Genomic DNA, 19,188 nt, shown 5'->3' on the forward strand with positions numbered 1-19,188 from the left:
AATATACTGTAGTTAATACTGCACAAGTTACATTTTAAATCAGTGTTAACTGTTCCTCACCTTTAATTTTCCATCACAGTGAGCAGATGCAATGCCTGTTGTTACCTTTACTAGGTGTGTAGCTGCAAGCCGCACCCCAAAATGCCTGTAGAAATGTGAATGAAGGCTGCTCATGAATAAATCCACTTCTTCTATGGTGATTTCATCCTCATCTCCATGGATACTGTCCCACAAAGCCTTAGCATCCTCTGGGTGAATACTCAGTGAAATGGTCAGTTGCACAGGGGGCACAGACCATTCTAGTTCCATTACACGATGGATACAGTCAGAAAAACAATTGGCCCACATGGCAGCCATCCAGGTCAAGTTCTCAGAACTGATAGGGAACGCACTGATGTAACAGTCAAATGTTTTCTGCAACCATTCTCCAACAATAGCTGTTACTGTTTCAGGGCCATTGGCAAAAAGCAAGGGCAAACAGGTGAATTCCACAGGGAGAGATGCCAAGAAGCCCAGGTCTCCATCAACACAGCATAGCCACCCAGACCAGACCACCTTTTCATCAGATGATTGTTGGACTGGAGTCTTTGATGTTATCTGTTAGAAAGCAGAAAAACACAAGTTCAGATATTAATTTATTTCCCTTTGTCCTTACTCCTACAAAATTTTGTACAAGACTCATTCTAAAATAATTTGGTCAGTGGTCATTCCATATGTACTGAAATACACAATATTTGGACAATATGTAACTTAATTATTCTAAAGAGAAATGGAGCCTTGTTAATCTCTAGGGATGCAGAAGCCAATAATTTTATCCTATCCAGTGGGGATAAGAATAATAGAATGACTTGGCAGATGAACTGTATTAGGGAGAAAGGTTTCAGATTCTGGGTCATTGGGATCTCTTCAAGGGAAACTATAACCTGTACAAAGAGATGGAGAACCCGAGGGAGACCAATATGATTGCAGGCAGGTTTGCCAGAGCTGTTGGGGAGGATTTAAAGTAGTTTGGCAGTGGGATAGCAACCAAAGTCATGGACCTGGGAATAGTCAGGCCACATGGAGTATTGTCAAAAGTTTTGGGCCCCATATCTCAGAAAGGATGTGTTGTCATTGGAGAGAGTCCAGAGGAGGTTCACGAGGATGATTCTGGGAATGAAGGGGTTAACATGAGGAGTGATTAGCAGTTTTGGGCCTGTACTCACTGAAATTTAGAAAAATTGGTGGGGATTTCATTGAAACCTACCAAATGTTGAAAGGATTAGATAGGGCGGATGTGAAAAGGATGTTTCCTGTGGTGGGGGTATCAGAACTAGAAAGCACAACCTCAAAATTGAGGGGCAACCTTATAGAACAGAAGGAGAATTTATTTTAGCCAGAGAATAGTGAATCTGTGGAATGCTCTGTCACAGACTGCAGTGGAGGCCACATCCGTGGGTATATTTGAGGCGGAAGTTGACCGTTTCCTGGTTGGTCAGAGCATCGAAGGATATGGCGAGAAGGTAGGTGTACGTGGTTAAGTAGGAACTGGGATCAGCCATGATAGAATGGTGGAGCAGATTCAATGGGCTGAAAGGCCTAATTCTGCTCCTATGTCTTATGGACACAGGGTTGATGCAGTGTGTAGAGACTGAGCAATGGATAGGACATAATGGCAGTCAGTTGGATGGGTTGAAATGTGTCCATTTTAATGAAAGAAACAGCATGAATAAGGGTGATGAACTTAGAGCATGGGGTCTGTAAATGGAACAAGGACATTTGCGCCAGTAGAAACATGGTCGTCATAAGGGCAGGAATGGCTGCTTGATGTTCCAGGATTTAGATGTTTCAAGAGGCACAGGGTGGGAGGTAAGAGGTAAGGAAGTGGCATTATTAATCAAGGAGTGTATCACAGCTGCAGAAAAGGAGCAATCATTCTATTGGGAGTATTCTATAGACACTCCCCTCCCATAGCAGGAGACACTGTGAAGATTGGGAGATAGATTTTGGAAAGATGCAAAAATAACAGGGTAAACAACAGGAATTCTGCAAATGCTGGAAATTCAAGCAACACACACAAAAGTTGCTGGTGAACGCAGCAGGCCAGGCAGCATCTCTAGGAAGAGGTGCAGTCGACGTTTCAGGCCGAGACCCTTCGTCAGGACTAACTGATGGAAGAGTGAGTTGGGATTTGAAAGTTGGAGGGGGAGGGGGAGATCCAAAATGATAGGAGAAGACAGGAGGGGGAGGGATGGAGCCAAGAGCTGGACAGGTGAATAATAACAGGGTCATTGTCACTATCCTACCCTAGTCAAGAGATGCAGTTGTTCAAATCAACCATCAGAATGTGATCGAAGTGACTTTGACCATGGATTGTTGGTGCCAGATAGGGTGGTTTGAGTACCTCAGAAACTACTGCTCTGGTATTTTCACATGCAACACATTCTCCACGGTTTACAGAGAATGATGCAAAAAGAAAAAACATCCAGTGAGTGGCAGTTCTGTGGGCGATATATCTTGTTAATGAGAGAGGTTAGAAGAGAATGACCAGGCTGGTTTAAGCTAACAAGAAGGTGACAATAACCATGTATTGCAACAGTGGTGTGCAGAAGAAGATCTTTGAATGCACAGTATGTCAAACCTTGAAGTGGATAGGCTACAACAGGGGTCCCCAACCTTTTTTTGCACTGCGGACTGGTTTAATATTGACAAAATTCTTGCGGACTGGCCGACCGGGGGGGTGTTCAAGTAGGGTTAAACTCACCTCAACATGTCTTTTACAGTTAGGGTTACCAACTTTCTCACTCCCAAATAAGGGACAAAAGCAGCAGTCAAATCCCAGGACACTTTACTCCAGGAAAGACTACCATGACCATGAAGCCTTGCGCAGGTACCTGTGTGCGCATGCGTGATGCGCACATGCCCATACGTGCTGATTTTTCCCCCCACAAATCGCCTTTGCCTTCATCTTCCCAACTATACTGTACATACATTATTTCTACTTTATATAGGCTGTATTTTTATCATATCATTCCTGGTTTTACTATATGTTAGTGTTATTTATTTTCGGTTTTATGTGTTTTTGGTATGATCTGTTAGGTTATTTTTTTGGGTCTGGGAACGCTCAAAAATTTTTCCCATATAAATTAATGGTAATTGCTTCTTCACTTCATGCCATTTCGGCACGAAAGATTTCATAGGAACGCTCTACCTTAGCGGGGGAAATACGGGACAAGGGCAGTCCCGTATGGGACAAACCAATTTAGCCCAATATACGGGATGTCCTGGCAAATACGGGACAGTTGGCAACCCTATGTTCAAGTTCAACAGTGCATGACAGGGAATGAGGAAAGGTGCAACTGACTCATATCATTTGCTCACGGTCCGGTAGCATACGCTTTGCGGCCCGGTGGCTGGAGACCGCTGGGCTACAACAGCCAAAGACCATGGACATGCATACAGTTGCAAGAAAAGGTTTGTGAACCCTTTGCAATTATCTGGTTTTCTGCATGAATTACTCATAGTAATTACTCCACAGTAAGAGAAACTGTCAAAAAAATGGAGGAAATTCAGTACTACTCTCCCGAGGAGTGGGTGTCCTGCAAAGATCACACCAAGAGCACAACGTGCAATGCCAAATGAGGCGAAAAAGAACCCAAGGGTAACAGCAAAAGACTTGCAGAAATCTCTAAAACTTGCCAAAGTTTCTGTTCATGTAAGGATGCAACAGAGGAAACCACTGCTTTCCAAAAAAAAAATCCATGGTTTAAGGCTACTTTGCTGCCTCAGGTCATGTACAGTTTGCAATCATGGAGGGAACAATGAATTCAAAATTGTATCAAGACATTTTACAGGAGAATGTCAGGGTGGCGGTCCATTACCTGAAGCTTAATAGAAGTTGGATGATGCAACAAGACAATGAGCTGAGACACATTTGATGGAGTAATTAATGCAAAAAACTAGGTAACTGCAAAGGATTTACATTTTTTTTCTTGCAACCATACACTCAGTGGCTACCTTATTGGGTATCTCTTATATTTAATAAAGTGGCCACTAAATGTGCAGTTAAGATGAAGGAAAAAACATACTTAAGATTTGGGAAGCAAGGATTAGACAGAGCTCTTGAGTGTTAAAAGTAGCCAGGAAAGAACTTCAGAATGGATAGAGCTAGAAGTAGACACAAGGCCTTGGCGAGGAGGATTGAGGAAAGCCCCAAGCTGTTGTACACATATGTGAAGAACAGGAAGCTGATGACAGCAAGATGATGATAAAATAGGAAAAGTACCTGGATTTGAAGGAGGTAGGGGAGGTCCTCAATGAATACTTTGCTTCAGTATTCACCAGTGAGAGAGACCTTGAAGAATGTGAGGTCAGAATAGAATAGGCTGACATGCCGGTACAGGTTGCTGTTTTAGAATGATGATGTGCTGGAACTTTTGAAAAGCATTAGGATAGATAAGTCCCCAGGGCCAAACAGGAAATACCCCAGGATATGGGAAGTGAGGGAAGAGATTGCTGTTCCTTGGGTCTTTACTCCCTCAATGTGCTAGAAGATTGAAATGTGGCAACTGTTATTCCTTTGTTCAAGATAGATAATAGAGATAACTCTATAAATTATAGACCAATGAGTCTTAATTCAGTGGGGGGGGGGGCAAACTATTGGAGAGGATTCTTGGAGATAGGATATACAAGCATTTGGAGCACAGTCTGATTAGGGATAGTCAATATGGCTTTGTGAGGGGAAGATCGTGTCTCATGAGCCTCAATGAATTCTTTGAGGAAGTGACAAAATGTATCAATAAAGGCAGAGTAGTGGATGGACATTTGACAAGGTTCTCAATGGTCAGCTCATTCAGTGCGTCAGGAGACATAGGGATGCAGGGACACTTGGCTGTGTGGATTCAGAATTGACTTGACCACAAAAGATCAGTGATGAATTGTATTTAGCAGGGATCTGTTCTAGCGATTTTCTGTTCCTGTTCTTTGTAACTTTTATAAATGACTTGGACGAGAAAGCAGATTAGTAAGTTTGCACATGAAACAAAAGCTGGTGGTGTAGATAGTGTAGAAGGTAACAACGATACCTTCTACAATAGGATACAGAGGTGGGCTGAGGAGCAGCAGATATCGTTCAATACGGAAAAGTCAGTGCGCTACAGCACTGAAACAGGCCCTTTGACCCATCTAGTCCATACTAAACTATTATCCTGCCTAGTCCTATCAACCCACACCTGGCCCATAGCTCTCCATACCCTCGCATCCGTGTACTTATCCAAATTTCTCTAAATGTTAAATCGAACCTGCATTCACCAGTTCCATTGGCAGCTTGTTCCGCACTCTCACCACCCTCTGAGCAAAGAAAATCCCCCCAGGTTCCCCTTAAATATTTCCTTTCAGACTATGGTCTCATCCAATCTCAGCGGGGAAAAGCTTGCTTGCATTTAGCTCATCTATACTCAATTTTGTATACCTATCAAATCTCTCCTCATTCTTCTACACTCCAGAGAATCAAGTCTGAACCTATTCAAACTTTACCTATAACTCAGGTGCTCAAGATCTGGCAACACCCTTATAAATTTTCTCTGTACTCTTTCAGTGTGAAGTGATTCACTTTGGAAGGCTGAACTTAAAGACAGAATACAGGATTAATGGCATTTAACAGTGTAGAGGAACAGAGGAATCTTGAGATTCACATCCATAGATCTCGAAGCTGTCACGCAAGTTGATAGGATGATTAAGAAAGCATATGGTGTGTTGGCCTTCAGTAGTCAGGGGATTGTTGCAGCTCTATAAAATTCTGGTCCATCCACACTCAGAATATTGAGTTCAGTTCTGGTCACCTCATTATAGGATGGATGCGGAAGCTTTAGAGAGTGCAGGTTTACCAGGATGATGCCTGGATTAGAGAGCATGAGGATAGGTTGAGTGATTGAAGGCTTTTCTCTTTGGAGAGAAGGAAAATTAAGAGTTAAGTTGATAGAGATGTACAGGATGATAAGATTGAATGGATAGCCAGAGATTTTTACCCATTGCAGATATGGCTAATACAAAGTCTCAGGAGTATGGAGGGGAAGTGATGTCAGAGACAGTTGTTTTTGTTTTAGAGATTGGTAGGTGCATGGAATGCACTGCCATGGGTGAAAATAGAGGCAGACACGTAAGGGACATTTAAGAGACTCTTAGATAGGCACATGAATGAAAGAAAAATGGACTATATGGGAGGGAAGGGTTATATTGATCTTGGAGTAGGTTAAAGGGTTAACAAAACATCATGGACTGAAGGGTATATGCTGTGCTGTACTGTTCAATGTTATATCCCAACTTAGCAAAGGAAGCACCCAAGATGGCTTTTCCAAAAACAGTAAACAATGTTACGCTTAACCTCCAAACCTGGAATTCCCTTTCTGATTCTACATGAGAACTAGTTGGCAATATAAAAGAAAATATCAGATCAGGCTCTGCAATTGGAGTCCAGTGGCAGAATGAAGCGCAGGTTAAAATCACAGACCAAGTTTAAATCTGACTTATCTGGAAACATCTACAGTTAACTGGACCAAAACTGTCATAATAATTTGGATATCCTTAATGAGATCACACCTCATTATGTCAATAATTTTACAAATCCAATGAACAATTTGTATGTGGTGGAGGACATGCAATTTGAGTCATAAGATAAACCTGCCCTTGAAGATTTCAAAGTTAATGATAAATCAATTTGATGATTGGCAATTAGAAGAACCTAGGCATAATTTTTTTTCCTGAAGTCATAAGAAATAGAAGCAGCTTGATTCAGCCACATTTTATAAGAATAAACAAAAAAAAATGCTAACTTTTAAGTTAGCCTAACTCAGAAGAGCTGGTTTGCTGTTGAAAAGTGGTTTACAACCTAACCTGTATGAAGACTGCCTCGGGATCACTTTCAGTAGCTCGGAGACCAGCAAGCATGGAGAATTTAGCTTTGCTGGCAAGCTCAATTCCCACTTCAACTGCCATTCCCTTTTTCTTCTCTGAAGCGATGAACACAGACAACTCATTTGAGTATTTCTTCAGCATGGTGTAAGAGAATCTATACAGGGGTGTTAGATGATATAGATGCCATTGTTTCTGTAATAATAGTGCAATCTGCTCTGGATTCTCCTGGAAAAAAAAATCAATAAGGCAAAAGTTTTATCTACTATCCACACAAATACCTGAAATAATACAATATCTGTTGCCAACCTCAGGATAAGACTTTCCAGTCACAACAGTGAATGCTTTAACAGACAGTGATAATGAGTCATTTAAGGCAGGGGTCTCCAACCTCTTTGGCACCGCGGACCGGTTTAATATTGACGATATTCTTGTGGATCGGCTGACCCGGGGGGTGGGGGAGGGGGGTGTTAATCTCGACTGGAATATAGGTGATAAATCAGCTATAAGTCACTTATAAGAGGCTAATACACTCAATTTCGTTTCTAAAAGGGTTTATCTAACGAATGTAATATTAAACACACAGCACATATTTTCCTCACATGAATATAGTGATAAGTCACTTATAAGTCAATGGCATCATAACATTTTAAGTAACGTTTGGATATTAAGCACACAGCGCATATTTTCCTCGTATGAACATATAAAATCATTGCAACACACCAATATCGTTGAATCAGTGGGAGCCCTGGGCTTGTTTTCCTGCAACAAAACGGTCCCATCGGTGGGGGGGGGAGGGGTGATGGGAGACAGCGATACTCGAAGGGGGTTCCTTATGTCCAGTCCGCAATTTAGTTTTCATTGCATTCATTGAAGAAAACTCCGCTTCACAGTGATACGATGTTGGAAATGGAAGCAATGTTTTCAGTGCTTTCATGGCTATCTCAGGATATTCAGCCTTGATCCAGAATGCCGGCAGAGATGTTACGTCAAACATACTTTTCAGCCCACCGTCATTAGCAAGCTCGAGGAGTTGATCTTTTTCCCGCGCTGACATGGATGATTCACCGGGGACATTCACAAATGGGGCATGGACCCATTCCTTTGCACGTCTTGGGTCATTTGCGTCTTGGGTCACTGATGACCTCGCGTGCGTTCAAGTTCAACAGTGGGCGTGACAGGGAATGAGGAAAAGTGCAGCTGACTCATATTGTTTCATATCGCCAAATCATATCGTTTCCTCGCGGCTCAGTGGTTGGGAACCACTGATTTAAGGAATCAGAAACCTTTTATGCCCGATGGGGAGTTCAGAAATGCATTGTTTTGATGCAAACACAATGACTCTAAACACAATTCAAAAGCCTCGAGTAAATGAATAAAATTACTTTTACAGAATAGATGAATAGCTATTTAAAAATCAATTCATGCTATAACCTGAAAACATACAATTTTATAATATTCCTGTTGACTACAAAATCCAACTAGGCCAGTCATTTAAGAAAATATTGTTGAAATTAATTCAAGTAATGGGAAAACATGGAACAGAACCAAAATTAGTCTGCACTGGTTATTTTCTAGAATATCAGAGTGCAGTAAACCAAAGATGAAGATGAGCAAAGGTTAAGGAGCCTGAAAAAATTAAAAGAAACAGAGTCCACTTTGAGGGAACAAGGGAATGAGAATGGTTGGAAATACACTGGACCCGGAAACGGAGCTTTCTGGGTTCGAAACTAGTCAGGTCCGCTCCCAAGGGCGCTTTCCATCCGTGCCAGGTTGAGTGTCAAGATCGCAACTCAACCTCGTAAAATAAAGGGAAAATACTGTGAAAATGTCTGTGTGAGGAGTGGCGTGTCACGGTCTCTCTCTCTCACTCCGCACCTTGTTAAAAAAAAACATGGAAAAGACATCATCACAGACGCGCACGCACTCAGGCACACGCCAAAAAAAAGAGAATGGTTGGAAATAACGTCTACGAGCCAATACGAGTGATGAGAGAGAAGTGTGTATAAATAGACTCTTATCATGTTATAGACCTCTACCAGATTCTCTCCCCCCCTCACCCCCTCCAGCCATTCCCACCCCACAGAAAACAAAGTTAATATAACTACATTTGTCATCTAATCCAAGCAGCATCCTAGTAAGCATCTTCCGAACCCTTTCCAAAGCCTCCACATCCTCCCCGTAATGGGATGACCAGAATTAATTTCACTATTTCAGTTGCAAGCTAACCAGAGTTTTATAAAGCTGTAAAATTAATTTGATTTGAACTCAACCTCCTTCTGGCATTTCTATTTTCCTCAGAAGTCAATGTCCAAAACTGAACAGGATGTTTAAGTTACCTCTTGAGATTGATCTGAAGATCTATGCACAACTTTGGTCCTCTTCTTATTAAAAAAAAATAACTTTAAAAGTAATATACATTTTAAAAGGGAGCTTGAAATCAGTCTCTACAGAATGATTTGATGCGGAACAAAAATAAGTTTCCTTTTGTTTCTCTTGAACCCCGCCCCCCCAAAAAAAACACAAGCAAATGTTCTACTTGTAATGAAAAATCAAGATTTTCCACTGCTAGATTCGTTTCAAGTTTAAAGATTTATTATTTTTGCTGAAGGATTTACAATGGCTAATATTCGATTTGGAATCGAATTAAAGAAGTGGCAAAACTCTTCCTGAAGCTCAACAAACAAAGAAATTAGACGAAGTTTCTACTTCAGAAAGAAGGCTCTCTTTAATAGAAGCTACTAATGAGAAGATTGGTACAGTTGATACCAAAATCGATAAATTGACGAACGCTAATGAAATGCTTGAAAAAAACCATTCTCGCTGTTCAGGACTCTTTGAAGAATTTGGAAGATCGATATCTGACGCTTAAGCAGAGCACTCATAAAATTGAAAGAGAACAGGAGTTAATGAGTCAAACTATTAAAGAGCAGGATTTGAAGATGTTACGGAAAAAAAAATTAATGAGACTACTTCGGAATTATCAAGAATTAAGAAGAAAACGATTGATCTGGAAAGCAGAAGTCACACGATGAATTTACGTTTACTGGGCTTGCCTGCCTGAAAATATGGAAACCGGTGAGCCATTAAAGTTTTTTTCAAACATGTTATATTCACTCTTTAGTGACATTCTCGAAGCCTGTCCGATATTGGACAGAGCCTACCAAATTCGATGTCTTAAACCTTCAGCTGAAATTAAAGCACGTCCTGTAATTCTGTGTTTGCATTATTTTACAACCAAAGAAGCTATTCTTCGAGATGCAAGGAAAAGGGATAAGCTAATTTATAATGAAGTTAAGATTCGTATAGTTGAAGATTTTTCTCCAGAGACTTATGCTGAAAGAATTAAATATCGGGAAATTATGGCTGAATTTTTAAAAATTAACTGTCGCCCTTCGCTGCGTTATCCGGCTCGTCTGATGATTACGCCATCCAATGCTCGTCTAAAACGGATTAACTCTCCAGAAGACGGTTGGAAATTTATAAAGGAGTTTAAGACCGTTTCCTAAGCAATTTGAAAAGTTGATCCTTATTGGGAAGTGGTTTGTAACGGTTTCGATGAAAGACTGCTCCATATTTTATGAGTGCCTAGACACGGACCTGGTTGACTCACTTAGATCTGTTGTTGTTTGCTTTAATTAATCTAGATTTGGATTTTATACATATAGATTTACTTTTTTTTCTTCGATTTGAGCTAATCTTTAGTTGGGAGTTGTTCGTTACGGATTCGATGAAAATCCACTCCAGGTTTTATGAGTGCTTAGATCTGTTGTTGTTTGCTTGAATAGTTGATGTAGTTTTGAATTTAACATTTATATATTTACTTATTTTTTCTTTGATTTTGTAAGTCTTTAATATTAGTTGTAGCATATTAGTTGGTTGGATCTATTTTTTGAATACATGGTTGCATATTTTAAATGGATTTAAGATGGCCGTTGTTAATTCGGTCTTAACTATTGTTGGACATAATATGAAAATATTTCGAATCTGTTTACTTCTTTATGTATTCTTTGTTGTGTCTCTTTGGTGGTGGTAACATTTTCTTTGTAAGCAGGGGCTGCTATCTGGAGACAGGGGTTAAAGGTTATTAGAATAGCATGCCATTCACCTATTGGATGGTTTCTGGGTTTCCGGGGGAGGGAGGTGGGTCTATTAGATTAGCTTTTTGTCAACTGGGCAATCCTAAGGGTTTTTTTTGTCAATCATTTTGCTTTTCTTTCTGATCGAGTCATGCTTCGCCCTTTTTTCGGATTTAGCTTGTGCCTGCTCATTACTTTACTTTATAAAATTTTTAAATTAAACTTTAAATATGGATCTTAATAAAATTAATATAATATCTTGGAATTTAAATGGTATGAACCAACCTATTAAGCGCAAAAAGATTTTTAAGAAATTAAAAACACTTCATGCAGATATTATTTTTGCGCAGGAGACTCAGATCCGTAGACAGGATGAAAATCGTTTTTTTAAATTTTGGAAGGGACCCTTATTTCATTCTTTATCAGTAAATAAAATAAGAAGGGTATCTATCTTTATTAATTCTAAAATCCCTTTTGTTCATTTTAATACTTTTACGGATTCAATTGGAAGATATTTAATTCTCACTGGTCCATTATGTGGTCAAAAGGTGGCTTTGGTGTGTGTATATGCACCTAATATAGATAACACTGAATTTTTTTAGAAGCTATTTTCTGTATTGCCGAATTTAAATGAATATAAGTTGATTATGGACGGTGACTTTAACCGCTGTCTCAATCTGTCGATTGACAGATCATCCACCAATCCCTCGCTTCTCAATAAAGCTGCAACTTGTATTAATTCTTTTTTATTAGAATACGGTTTGGTGGATATTTGGAGATTTAAACATCCTAAAGAAAAGGATTTTTCTCCAGATAGCAGCCCCTGCTTACCAAGAAAATGTTACCACCACCAAAGAGACATAACAAAGAATACATAAAGTAAACAGATTCCAAAAATTTTCATATTATGTTTAAGACCGAATTAACGACAGCCATCTTAAATCCATTTAAAATTTTTTCTTTTTTTCACATGTATGCCATAAATATTCAAGAATTGTTTATTTTTTGCTGGACATCCGATTGGTACCCTCTGTTGCTGAGTGTATGTATGATGTGATTGCATTGTTGGATCATGCACCTATAAAACTAACTTTGAAGTTTTCTGATAATATTCAGACTCCTCAGTGGAGACTTAATGTTTCATTGTTACAAGATTCAACATTTGTAAATTTTATTAAAGAGCAAATTTCTCTATTTTTAAAAATTAAATACAACTGAGAGAATGTCAAATTTGGTTATTTGGGATTCGATGAAAGCTTTTCTTAGGGGACAGATAATTTCATACTCAGTAGGTTTAAGAAAGAAAACTAAGGCGGAACTTTAACTAATTACTAATAGAATTAAAGAAATAGATCAAGTTTATTCAGTAATGCCTAGTGAAGATCTCTTTAAGGAAAGAGTGGAACTCTAAACACAGCATGACTTGCTTTTGACTTTTCCCATTGAACAGCAACTTCTTAAATCCAAAAGCCAATTTTATATACATGGAGACAAGTCAGGCAAATTATTAGCTGGTCAGTTAAAAGCAAATATAGCTAGAAGATAGATCCTGAAAATATGAAGACCTGATAGAACTGAAACGGTAGATCCTTATGAAATTAATAAGATATTTATGGATTTCCACTCCATTTTTCTCGGCGGTTGATCAGGGCAGGACTGAGCAATTGCGTGCAAGTCAGTCCGTGAGTCAACGGGAGTATTTAAAAAAGAGCAGTTTGACGGAGCAGGCGACGGAGTAGAGGGAGACAGAGTAGGAAGGCTTTGGCTCAAAAGGCTTCGGCGAGCAGAGGCTGAGGACGAGCAAGTGAGGTAGGGCTGGGTAAGTTCCTTTAAAAGGAGAACTGTCTGCAGTGGTATTTTATTTGAAGCAAGGAAGGCGGCGAGTCTGTAGTGTATTGGGTAGGTCATGACAGCTGAGATCTGCCCCGTAGTTTGTTCCTCCTGCAGCATGTGGGAAATCAGGGATACTTCCAGTGTCCCTGACGACAATGTGTGCAGAAAATGTGTCCAGCTGCAGCTTCTGGCAGACTGCATTGAACAGCTGGAGCTGCAATTGGATTCATACTGGAGCATCCGCGATGCTGAGAAAGTTGTGAATAGCACGTTCAGTGAGTTGGCCACACCGCAGGTAAAGGCTACCCAGGCAGAAAGGAAATGGGTGGCCACTAGACAGCATAGCAGTAGGCAGGTAGTGCAGGAGTCCCCTGAGGTCATCTCCCTCCTAAACAGATATACTGTTTTGGAAACTGTTGGGGGAGATGTCTCATCAGGGGAAGGCAGCAGCAACCGAGTTCATGGCACCATGGGTGGCTCTGCAGCACAGGAGGGAAGGAAAAGGAGTGGGAGAGCTATAGTGATAGGGGATTCGATTGTAAGGGGAATAGATAGGTGTTTCTGCGGCCACAAACGAGACTCCAGGAGGGTATGTTGCCTCCCTGGTGCAAGGGTCAAGGATGTCTCTGAGCGGCTGCAGGACATTCTGGAGTGGGAGGGTGAACAGCCAGTGGTCGTGGTGCACCTAGGTACCAATGATATAGGTAAAAAATGGGATGAGGTCCTACAAGGTGAGTTTAGGGAGTTAGGAGATAAACTAAAAAGTAGGACCACAAAGGTAATAATCTCTGGATTACTACCAGTGCCACGTGCTAGTCAGAGTAGAAATAGGAGGATATTTCAGATGAATATGTGGCTTTAAATATGGTGCAAGGGGGAGGGATTCAAATTTCTGGGGCATTGGAACCAGTTCTGGAGGAGGTGGGACCGGTACAAACAGGACAGTCTGCACCTGGGCTGGACTGGAACCAATGTCCTAGGGGGAGCGTTTGCTACTGTTGCTCAGGAGGATTTAAACTAATGTGGCAGGGGGATGGGAACAAGTGCAGAGAGACAGAGGGGTGTAAAATGAGGGTAGAAGCAAAAAGTAGTAAGGTGAAAAGTAAAAGTGGCAGGCTTGCAAATCCAGGGCAAAAATCAAAAAGGGCCACTTTTCAACATAATTGTATAAGGGCTAAGAGTGTTGTAAAAGCAAGCCTGAAGGCTTTGTGTGTCAATGCAAGGAGCATTTGTAACAAGGTGGATGAATTGAATGTGCAGATAGTTATTAATGAATATGATATAGTTGGGATCACAGAGACATGGCTCCAGGGTGACCAAGGATGGGAGCTCAACATTCAGGGATATTCAATATTCAGGAGGGATAGACTTGAAAGTAAAGGAGGTGGGGTGGCATTGCTGGTTACAGAGGAGATTAACGCAATAGAAAGGAAGGACATTAGCCGGGAGGATGTGGAATCGATATGGGTAGAGCTGCATAACACTAAGGGGCAGAAAACGCTGGTGGGAGTTGTGTACAGGCCACCTAACAGTAGTAGTGAGGTTGGGAATGGCATTAAACAGGAAATTAGAAATGCATGCAATAAAGGAACAGCAGTTAAAATGGGTGACTTCAATCTACATATAGATTGGGTGAACCAAATTGGTAAGGGTGCTGAGGAAGAGGATTTCTTGGAATGTATGCGGGATAGTTTTCTGAACCAACATGTTGAAGAACCAACTAGAGAACAGGCCATTATGGACTGGGTATTGAGCAATGAGGAAGGGTTAGTTAGCAATCTTGTCGTGCGAGGCCCCTTGGGTAAGAGTGACCATAATATGGTGCAATTATTCATTAAGATGGAGAGTGATATAGTTAATTCAGAAACAAAGGTTCTGAACTTAAAGAAGAGTAACTTTGAAGGTATGAGATGTGAATTAGCTAAGATAGACTGGCAAATGATACTTAAAGGGGTGACGGTGGATATGCAATATACATTTAAAGATCGCATGGATGAACTACAACAATTGTTCATCCCAGTTTGGCAAAAGAATAAACCAGGGAAGGTAGTGCACCCATGGCTGACAAGGGAAATTAGAGATAGTATCAATTCCAAAGAAGAAACATACAAATTAGCCAGAAAAAGCGGCACACCTGAGGACTGGGAGAAATTCAGAGTCCAGCAGAGGAGGTCAAAGGGCTTAATTAGGAAAGGGAAAAAAGATTATGAGAGAAAGCTATCAGGGAACATAAAAACTGACTGTAAAAGCTTTTATAGATATGTGAAAAGAAAAAGATTGATTAAGACAAATGTAGGTCCCTTACAGTCAGTAACAGGTGAATTGATCATGGGGAACAAGGACATGGCAGACCAATTGAATAACTACTTTGGTTCTGTCTTCACTAAGGAGGACATAAATAATCATCTGGAAATAGTAGGGGACCAAGAGTCTAGTGAGATGGAGGAACCGAGGGAAATACATGTTAGTAGGGAAGTGGTGTTAGGTAAATTGAAGGCAGCTAAATTCCCAGGGCCAGATGGTCTGCATCCCAGAGTGCTTAAGGAAATAGCCCAAGAAATAGTGGATGCATTACTGATAATTTTTCAAAACTCTTTAGATTCTGATTTAGTTCCTGAGGATTGGAGGGTGGCTAATGTAACCCTGCTTTTTAAAAAAGGAGGGCGAGAGAAACTGAGGAATTATAGACCGGTAAGCCTGACATCGGTGGTGGGGAAAATGCTAGAGTCAGTTATCAAAGATGTGACAACAGCACATTTGGAAAGTGGTGAAATCATCGGATAAAGTCAGCATGGATTTGTGAAAGGAAAATCATATCTGACAAATCTCATAGAATTTTTTGAGGATGTAACTAGTAGAGTGGATAGGGGAGAATCAGTGGATATGGTACATTTGGAATTTCAAAACGCTTTTGACAAGGTTCCACAAAGGAGATTAGTGTGCAAACTTAAAGCACACGGTATTGGGGGTATGGTATTGATGTGAGTAGAGAACTGGTTGGCAGACAGGAAGCAAAGAGTAGGAATAAACGGGACCTTTTCAGAATGGCAGGCAGTGACTAGTTGGGTACCGCAAGGCTCAGTGCTGGGACCCCAGTTGTTTACAATATATATTAGTGACTTAGACGAGGGAATTAAATGCAGTATCTCTAAGTTTGCAGATGACACGAAGCTGGGTGGCAGTGTTAGCTGTGAGGAGGATCTAAGAGGATGCAGGGTGACTTGGATAGGTTGGGTGAGTGGGCAAATTCATGGCAGATGCAATTTAATGTGGATAAATGTGAGGTTATCCACTTTGGTGGCAAGAACAGGAAAACAGATTATTATCTGAATTGATCTATCACGCCCCTATGGCTGCGGTTATAACTAATAATCAAAAATCTCCCTATTTTAGATTATATAGGGGTACTCGGCAGGGATATCCTCTTAGCCCTTTATTATTTAACTTGGCTTTAGAACCCCTTGCTATTACTCTTAGAGATTCTAATACTGTTCAGGGTATTAAGAGAGGGGACAAATACACAAGGTTTCATTATATGCAGATGACCTGTTAGTTTATATTTCAGATCCTAGGAAGTCTCTTCCTTCTATGTTACCTATATTTTCTGAATTCAGTAGTTTTTCTGGGTATAAGTTAAATTTACATAAAAGTGAGTTATTTCCTATTAATAATTACTCGCATTCAAATTATCAAGTACCTCTTAGTGTTGCTAAAAATTACTTCACCTATCTTGGTATTAAAATTTAAAAGACCTCTATAAATATAATTTTTTTTCCATTAATTGAATACACCAAACAAAAGCTTTCTAAATGGTCACCTATGACATTAACATTTATAGGTCGAATTAATGCTATTAAAATGATAGTTTTACCAAAATTCATCTACATTTCAGGCAGTTCCTTCCTTTGTTCCTAAAACGTTCTTTGACAGAATAGATTCTATAATCTTATCTTATATTTGGAACAATTAGAATCCTAGATTGAGTAAACCCTCATTGCAGAAATTAAAAAAGGATGGTGGTATGGATTTGCCAAATCTTAGAATGTATTACTGGGCAATTAACATCCGATATATTACTTTTTGGATTCACTATTCAGATATACATGAATGTCCCTCATGGTTAGATTTGGAGGAAAACTCAGTAAAGGGGTTCTCTTTGGCCTCTTTACTGGGAGCTCCCCTTCCCTTTTTGTTTTCTAAGATTAGTAGACAAGATTTTAATCCCATTATTAAACATATATTAAGAATTTGGTTTCAATTTCGTAGAATTTTTTGAGTTGAATAATTTTATTCTTTCTAGTAATATCCATCTCAATTTTTTTTAAACCATCAATTTTGGATAAGGCCTTTTTAATTTGGAAAACCAAGAGAATAATAACTTTTTCAGATTTATTTTTAGGGGATTGTTTAATGTCTTTTTCTCAGTTAGTGGATAAATATAATTTATCTAATGTACACTTTTTTAGATATTTACAAGTTAGGAATTTTTTACGTGGTTTGCTGCCAAATTACCCTTCTGTTTATCCACCTAACATGCCCGATGCTGTCTTTCAGTTTAAACCATTTCAAAAAGGGTTGATAGCTATAATCTATAAACGGTTATTGAATTCACGAATAATATCTAATGATAAAATTGAACGTGCTTGGGAATCGGAATTTCAAAATTATTTTTCAGATAATCAATGGAGTAAAATTTTTCATTTGGTTAATAACTCATCTATTTGTGCTCGTTATTCCTTGATACAGTTCAAGGTAGTGCATCAGGCCCATATGTCAAAGGATAAACTAGCGCGTATTTTTTCCAATATTAATCCTATTTGTGACAGATGTAATATTTAGGTGGCCACTTCAACTCATATGTTTTAGAAACATAGAAAATAGGTGCAGGAGTAGCCCATTCGGCCCTTCGAGCCTGCACCGCCATTCAGTATGATCATGGCTGATCATCCAACTCAGAACCCTGTACCAGCCTTCCCTCCATACCCCCGATCCCTTTAGCCACAAGGGCCATATCTAACTCTCTCTTAAATATAGCCAATGAACTGGCCTCAACTGTTTCCTGTGGCAGACAATTCCACAGATTCACCACTCTCTGTGTGAAGAAGTTTTTCCTAATCTCGGTCTTGTATAAAGCTAGATAACTTTTGGAGAGATGTTTTTAAAATGCTATCAAAAGTCTTGGATCTGGATTTACAAGCTAATTTACTTACAGCAATTTTTGGGATTATTCCATCGGAAGCAGGAAATATTCCTGTTTCCGCTCAACGTATGATAGCCTTCTTGACTTTATTGGCTAGGAGAGCCATTTTATTGAAGTGGAAAGATTCTAATCCACCTTCTGTCTTTTTTTGGCTTTCCTCCATTATGTCCTGTTTAAGTTTAGAGAAAATAAGAAGTCGGACATTTGATACATCCTTTAAATTTGAGCAAATATGGCGACCTATTATTTTATATTTTCATTTGATTTGATTCATTATTCTTCCAATTATTTCATTTTTTCAAAGTTTTAGGTTTGATCAGAAAGTCTTTTCTTTTTTCTTGGTTGTATCTCTGAATGGACTGCTCAGTCCCCTTTTTTTGAGTGCAGTGGGTTTTTTTTTTCTTTATTTTAAATTTAAAGTTTTTTTCCCCTTTCTTTATGAATTGATAAGAGGAGAATTAGCTATCCTTTTTTATTAATATATTGCATATTTGCTTATTACTATGTATGATTATAATATCTATTTTATCTTTTGCTTATATTGTTGCTGATATACATTTGAGGTAATTCTCCCCTTGTCTATATATATTTTCTCTAAATCAATAAAAAGGTTAATAAAAATTAAAGGTTATTCTACTTACTACTGGCCATTCTGGTCTCGAAATCCTCCGTCTAGCTGGGGTCTGACGAAATGGCGTATGCTTGTGTACTGTCCTCAGAACTACTGGAGGAGAATCTGTTTGAGGAAAACACACACCCATGTGCGCCATTCCAGCCTTGAAAGGTGTCAGGTGTTCCATATCAAACCTGAATAGGGGAATAAGCGAGTAAAAGAAATTAAATATTTTGTAGCAATAAAAATAAAGCCAGTGATGGAAAGTACAGCTGCATTGGTCCAATCAATTCATAACATTTGTCTGTTCCCACCCAAGTCCAGCACAGCGTTTTTTCCCCTTGTTATTAATGGGTAATGGGTATACCTGCAATATCTGTTCAGAATACAATGTTAAATGTCACACAATGAGATTTTAAAAAGCAAAGAAAAAAAGCACAGATACTAGAAATCTAAAACAAAACAGAAAATTTCAGAACTACTCAGCAGGTCTTTGACCCAAAACACTAATCATTTTGTTTTCCAAAGATGTACCTGATCTGCAGAACATCTCCAGCATTTCTGCTTTTAAATTC

General features: G+C 39.5%; 1 protein-coding gene across 1 annotated transcript in view; it reads right to left on the reverse strand.

Moving 5' to 3' along the window:
- Positions 1-19,188, reverse strand: part of cenpl (centromere protein L) — a 42,365-nt gene that overhangs the window by 14,153 nt on the left and 9,024 nt on the right. The window contains exons 2-4 of the mRNA XM_063063701.1: positions 18,642-18,807; positions 6,871-7,116; positions 61-597 (exon numbers count right to left, since the gene is read on the reverse strand). Of these exons, the coding sequence (XP_062919771.1) occupies positions 61-597; positions 6,871-7,116; positions 18,642-18,800 (942 nt within the window). The 5' untranslated portion in view covers positions 18,801-18,807. The remainder of the gene's footprint in view (positions 1-60; positions 598-6,870; positions 7,117-18,641; positions 18,808-19,188) is intronic.

Source organism: Mobula hypostoma, chromosome 12, assembly GCF_963921235.1.
Source record: "Mobula hypostoma chromosome 12, sMobHyp1.1, whole genome shotgun sequence".
NCBI classification, from domain to species: Eukaryota; Metazoa; Chordata; class Chondrichthyes; order Myliobatiformes; family Myliobatidae; genus Mobula; species Mobula hypostoma.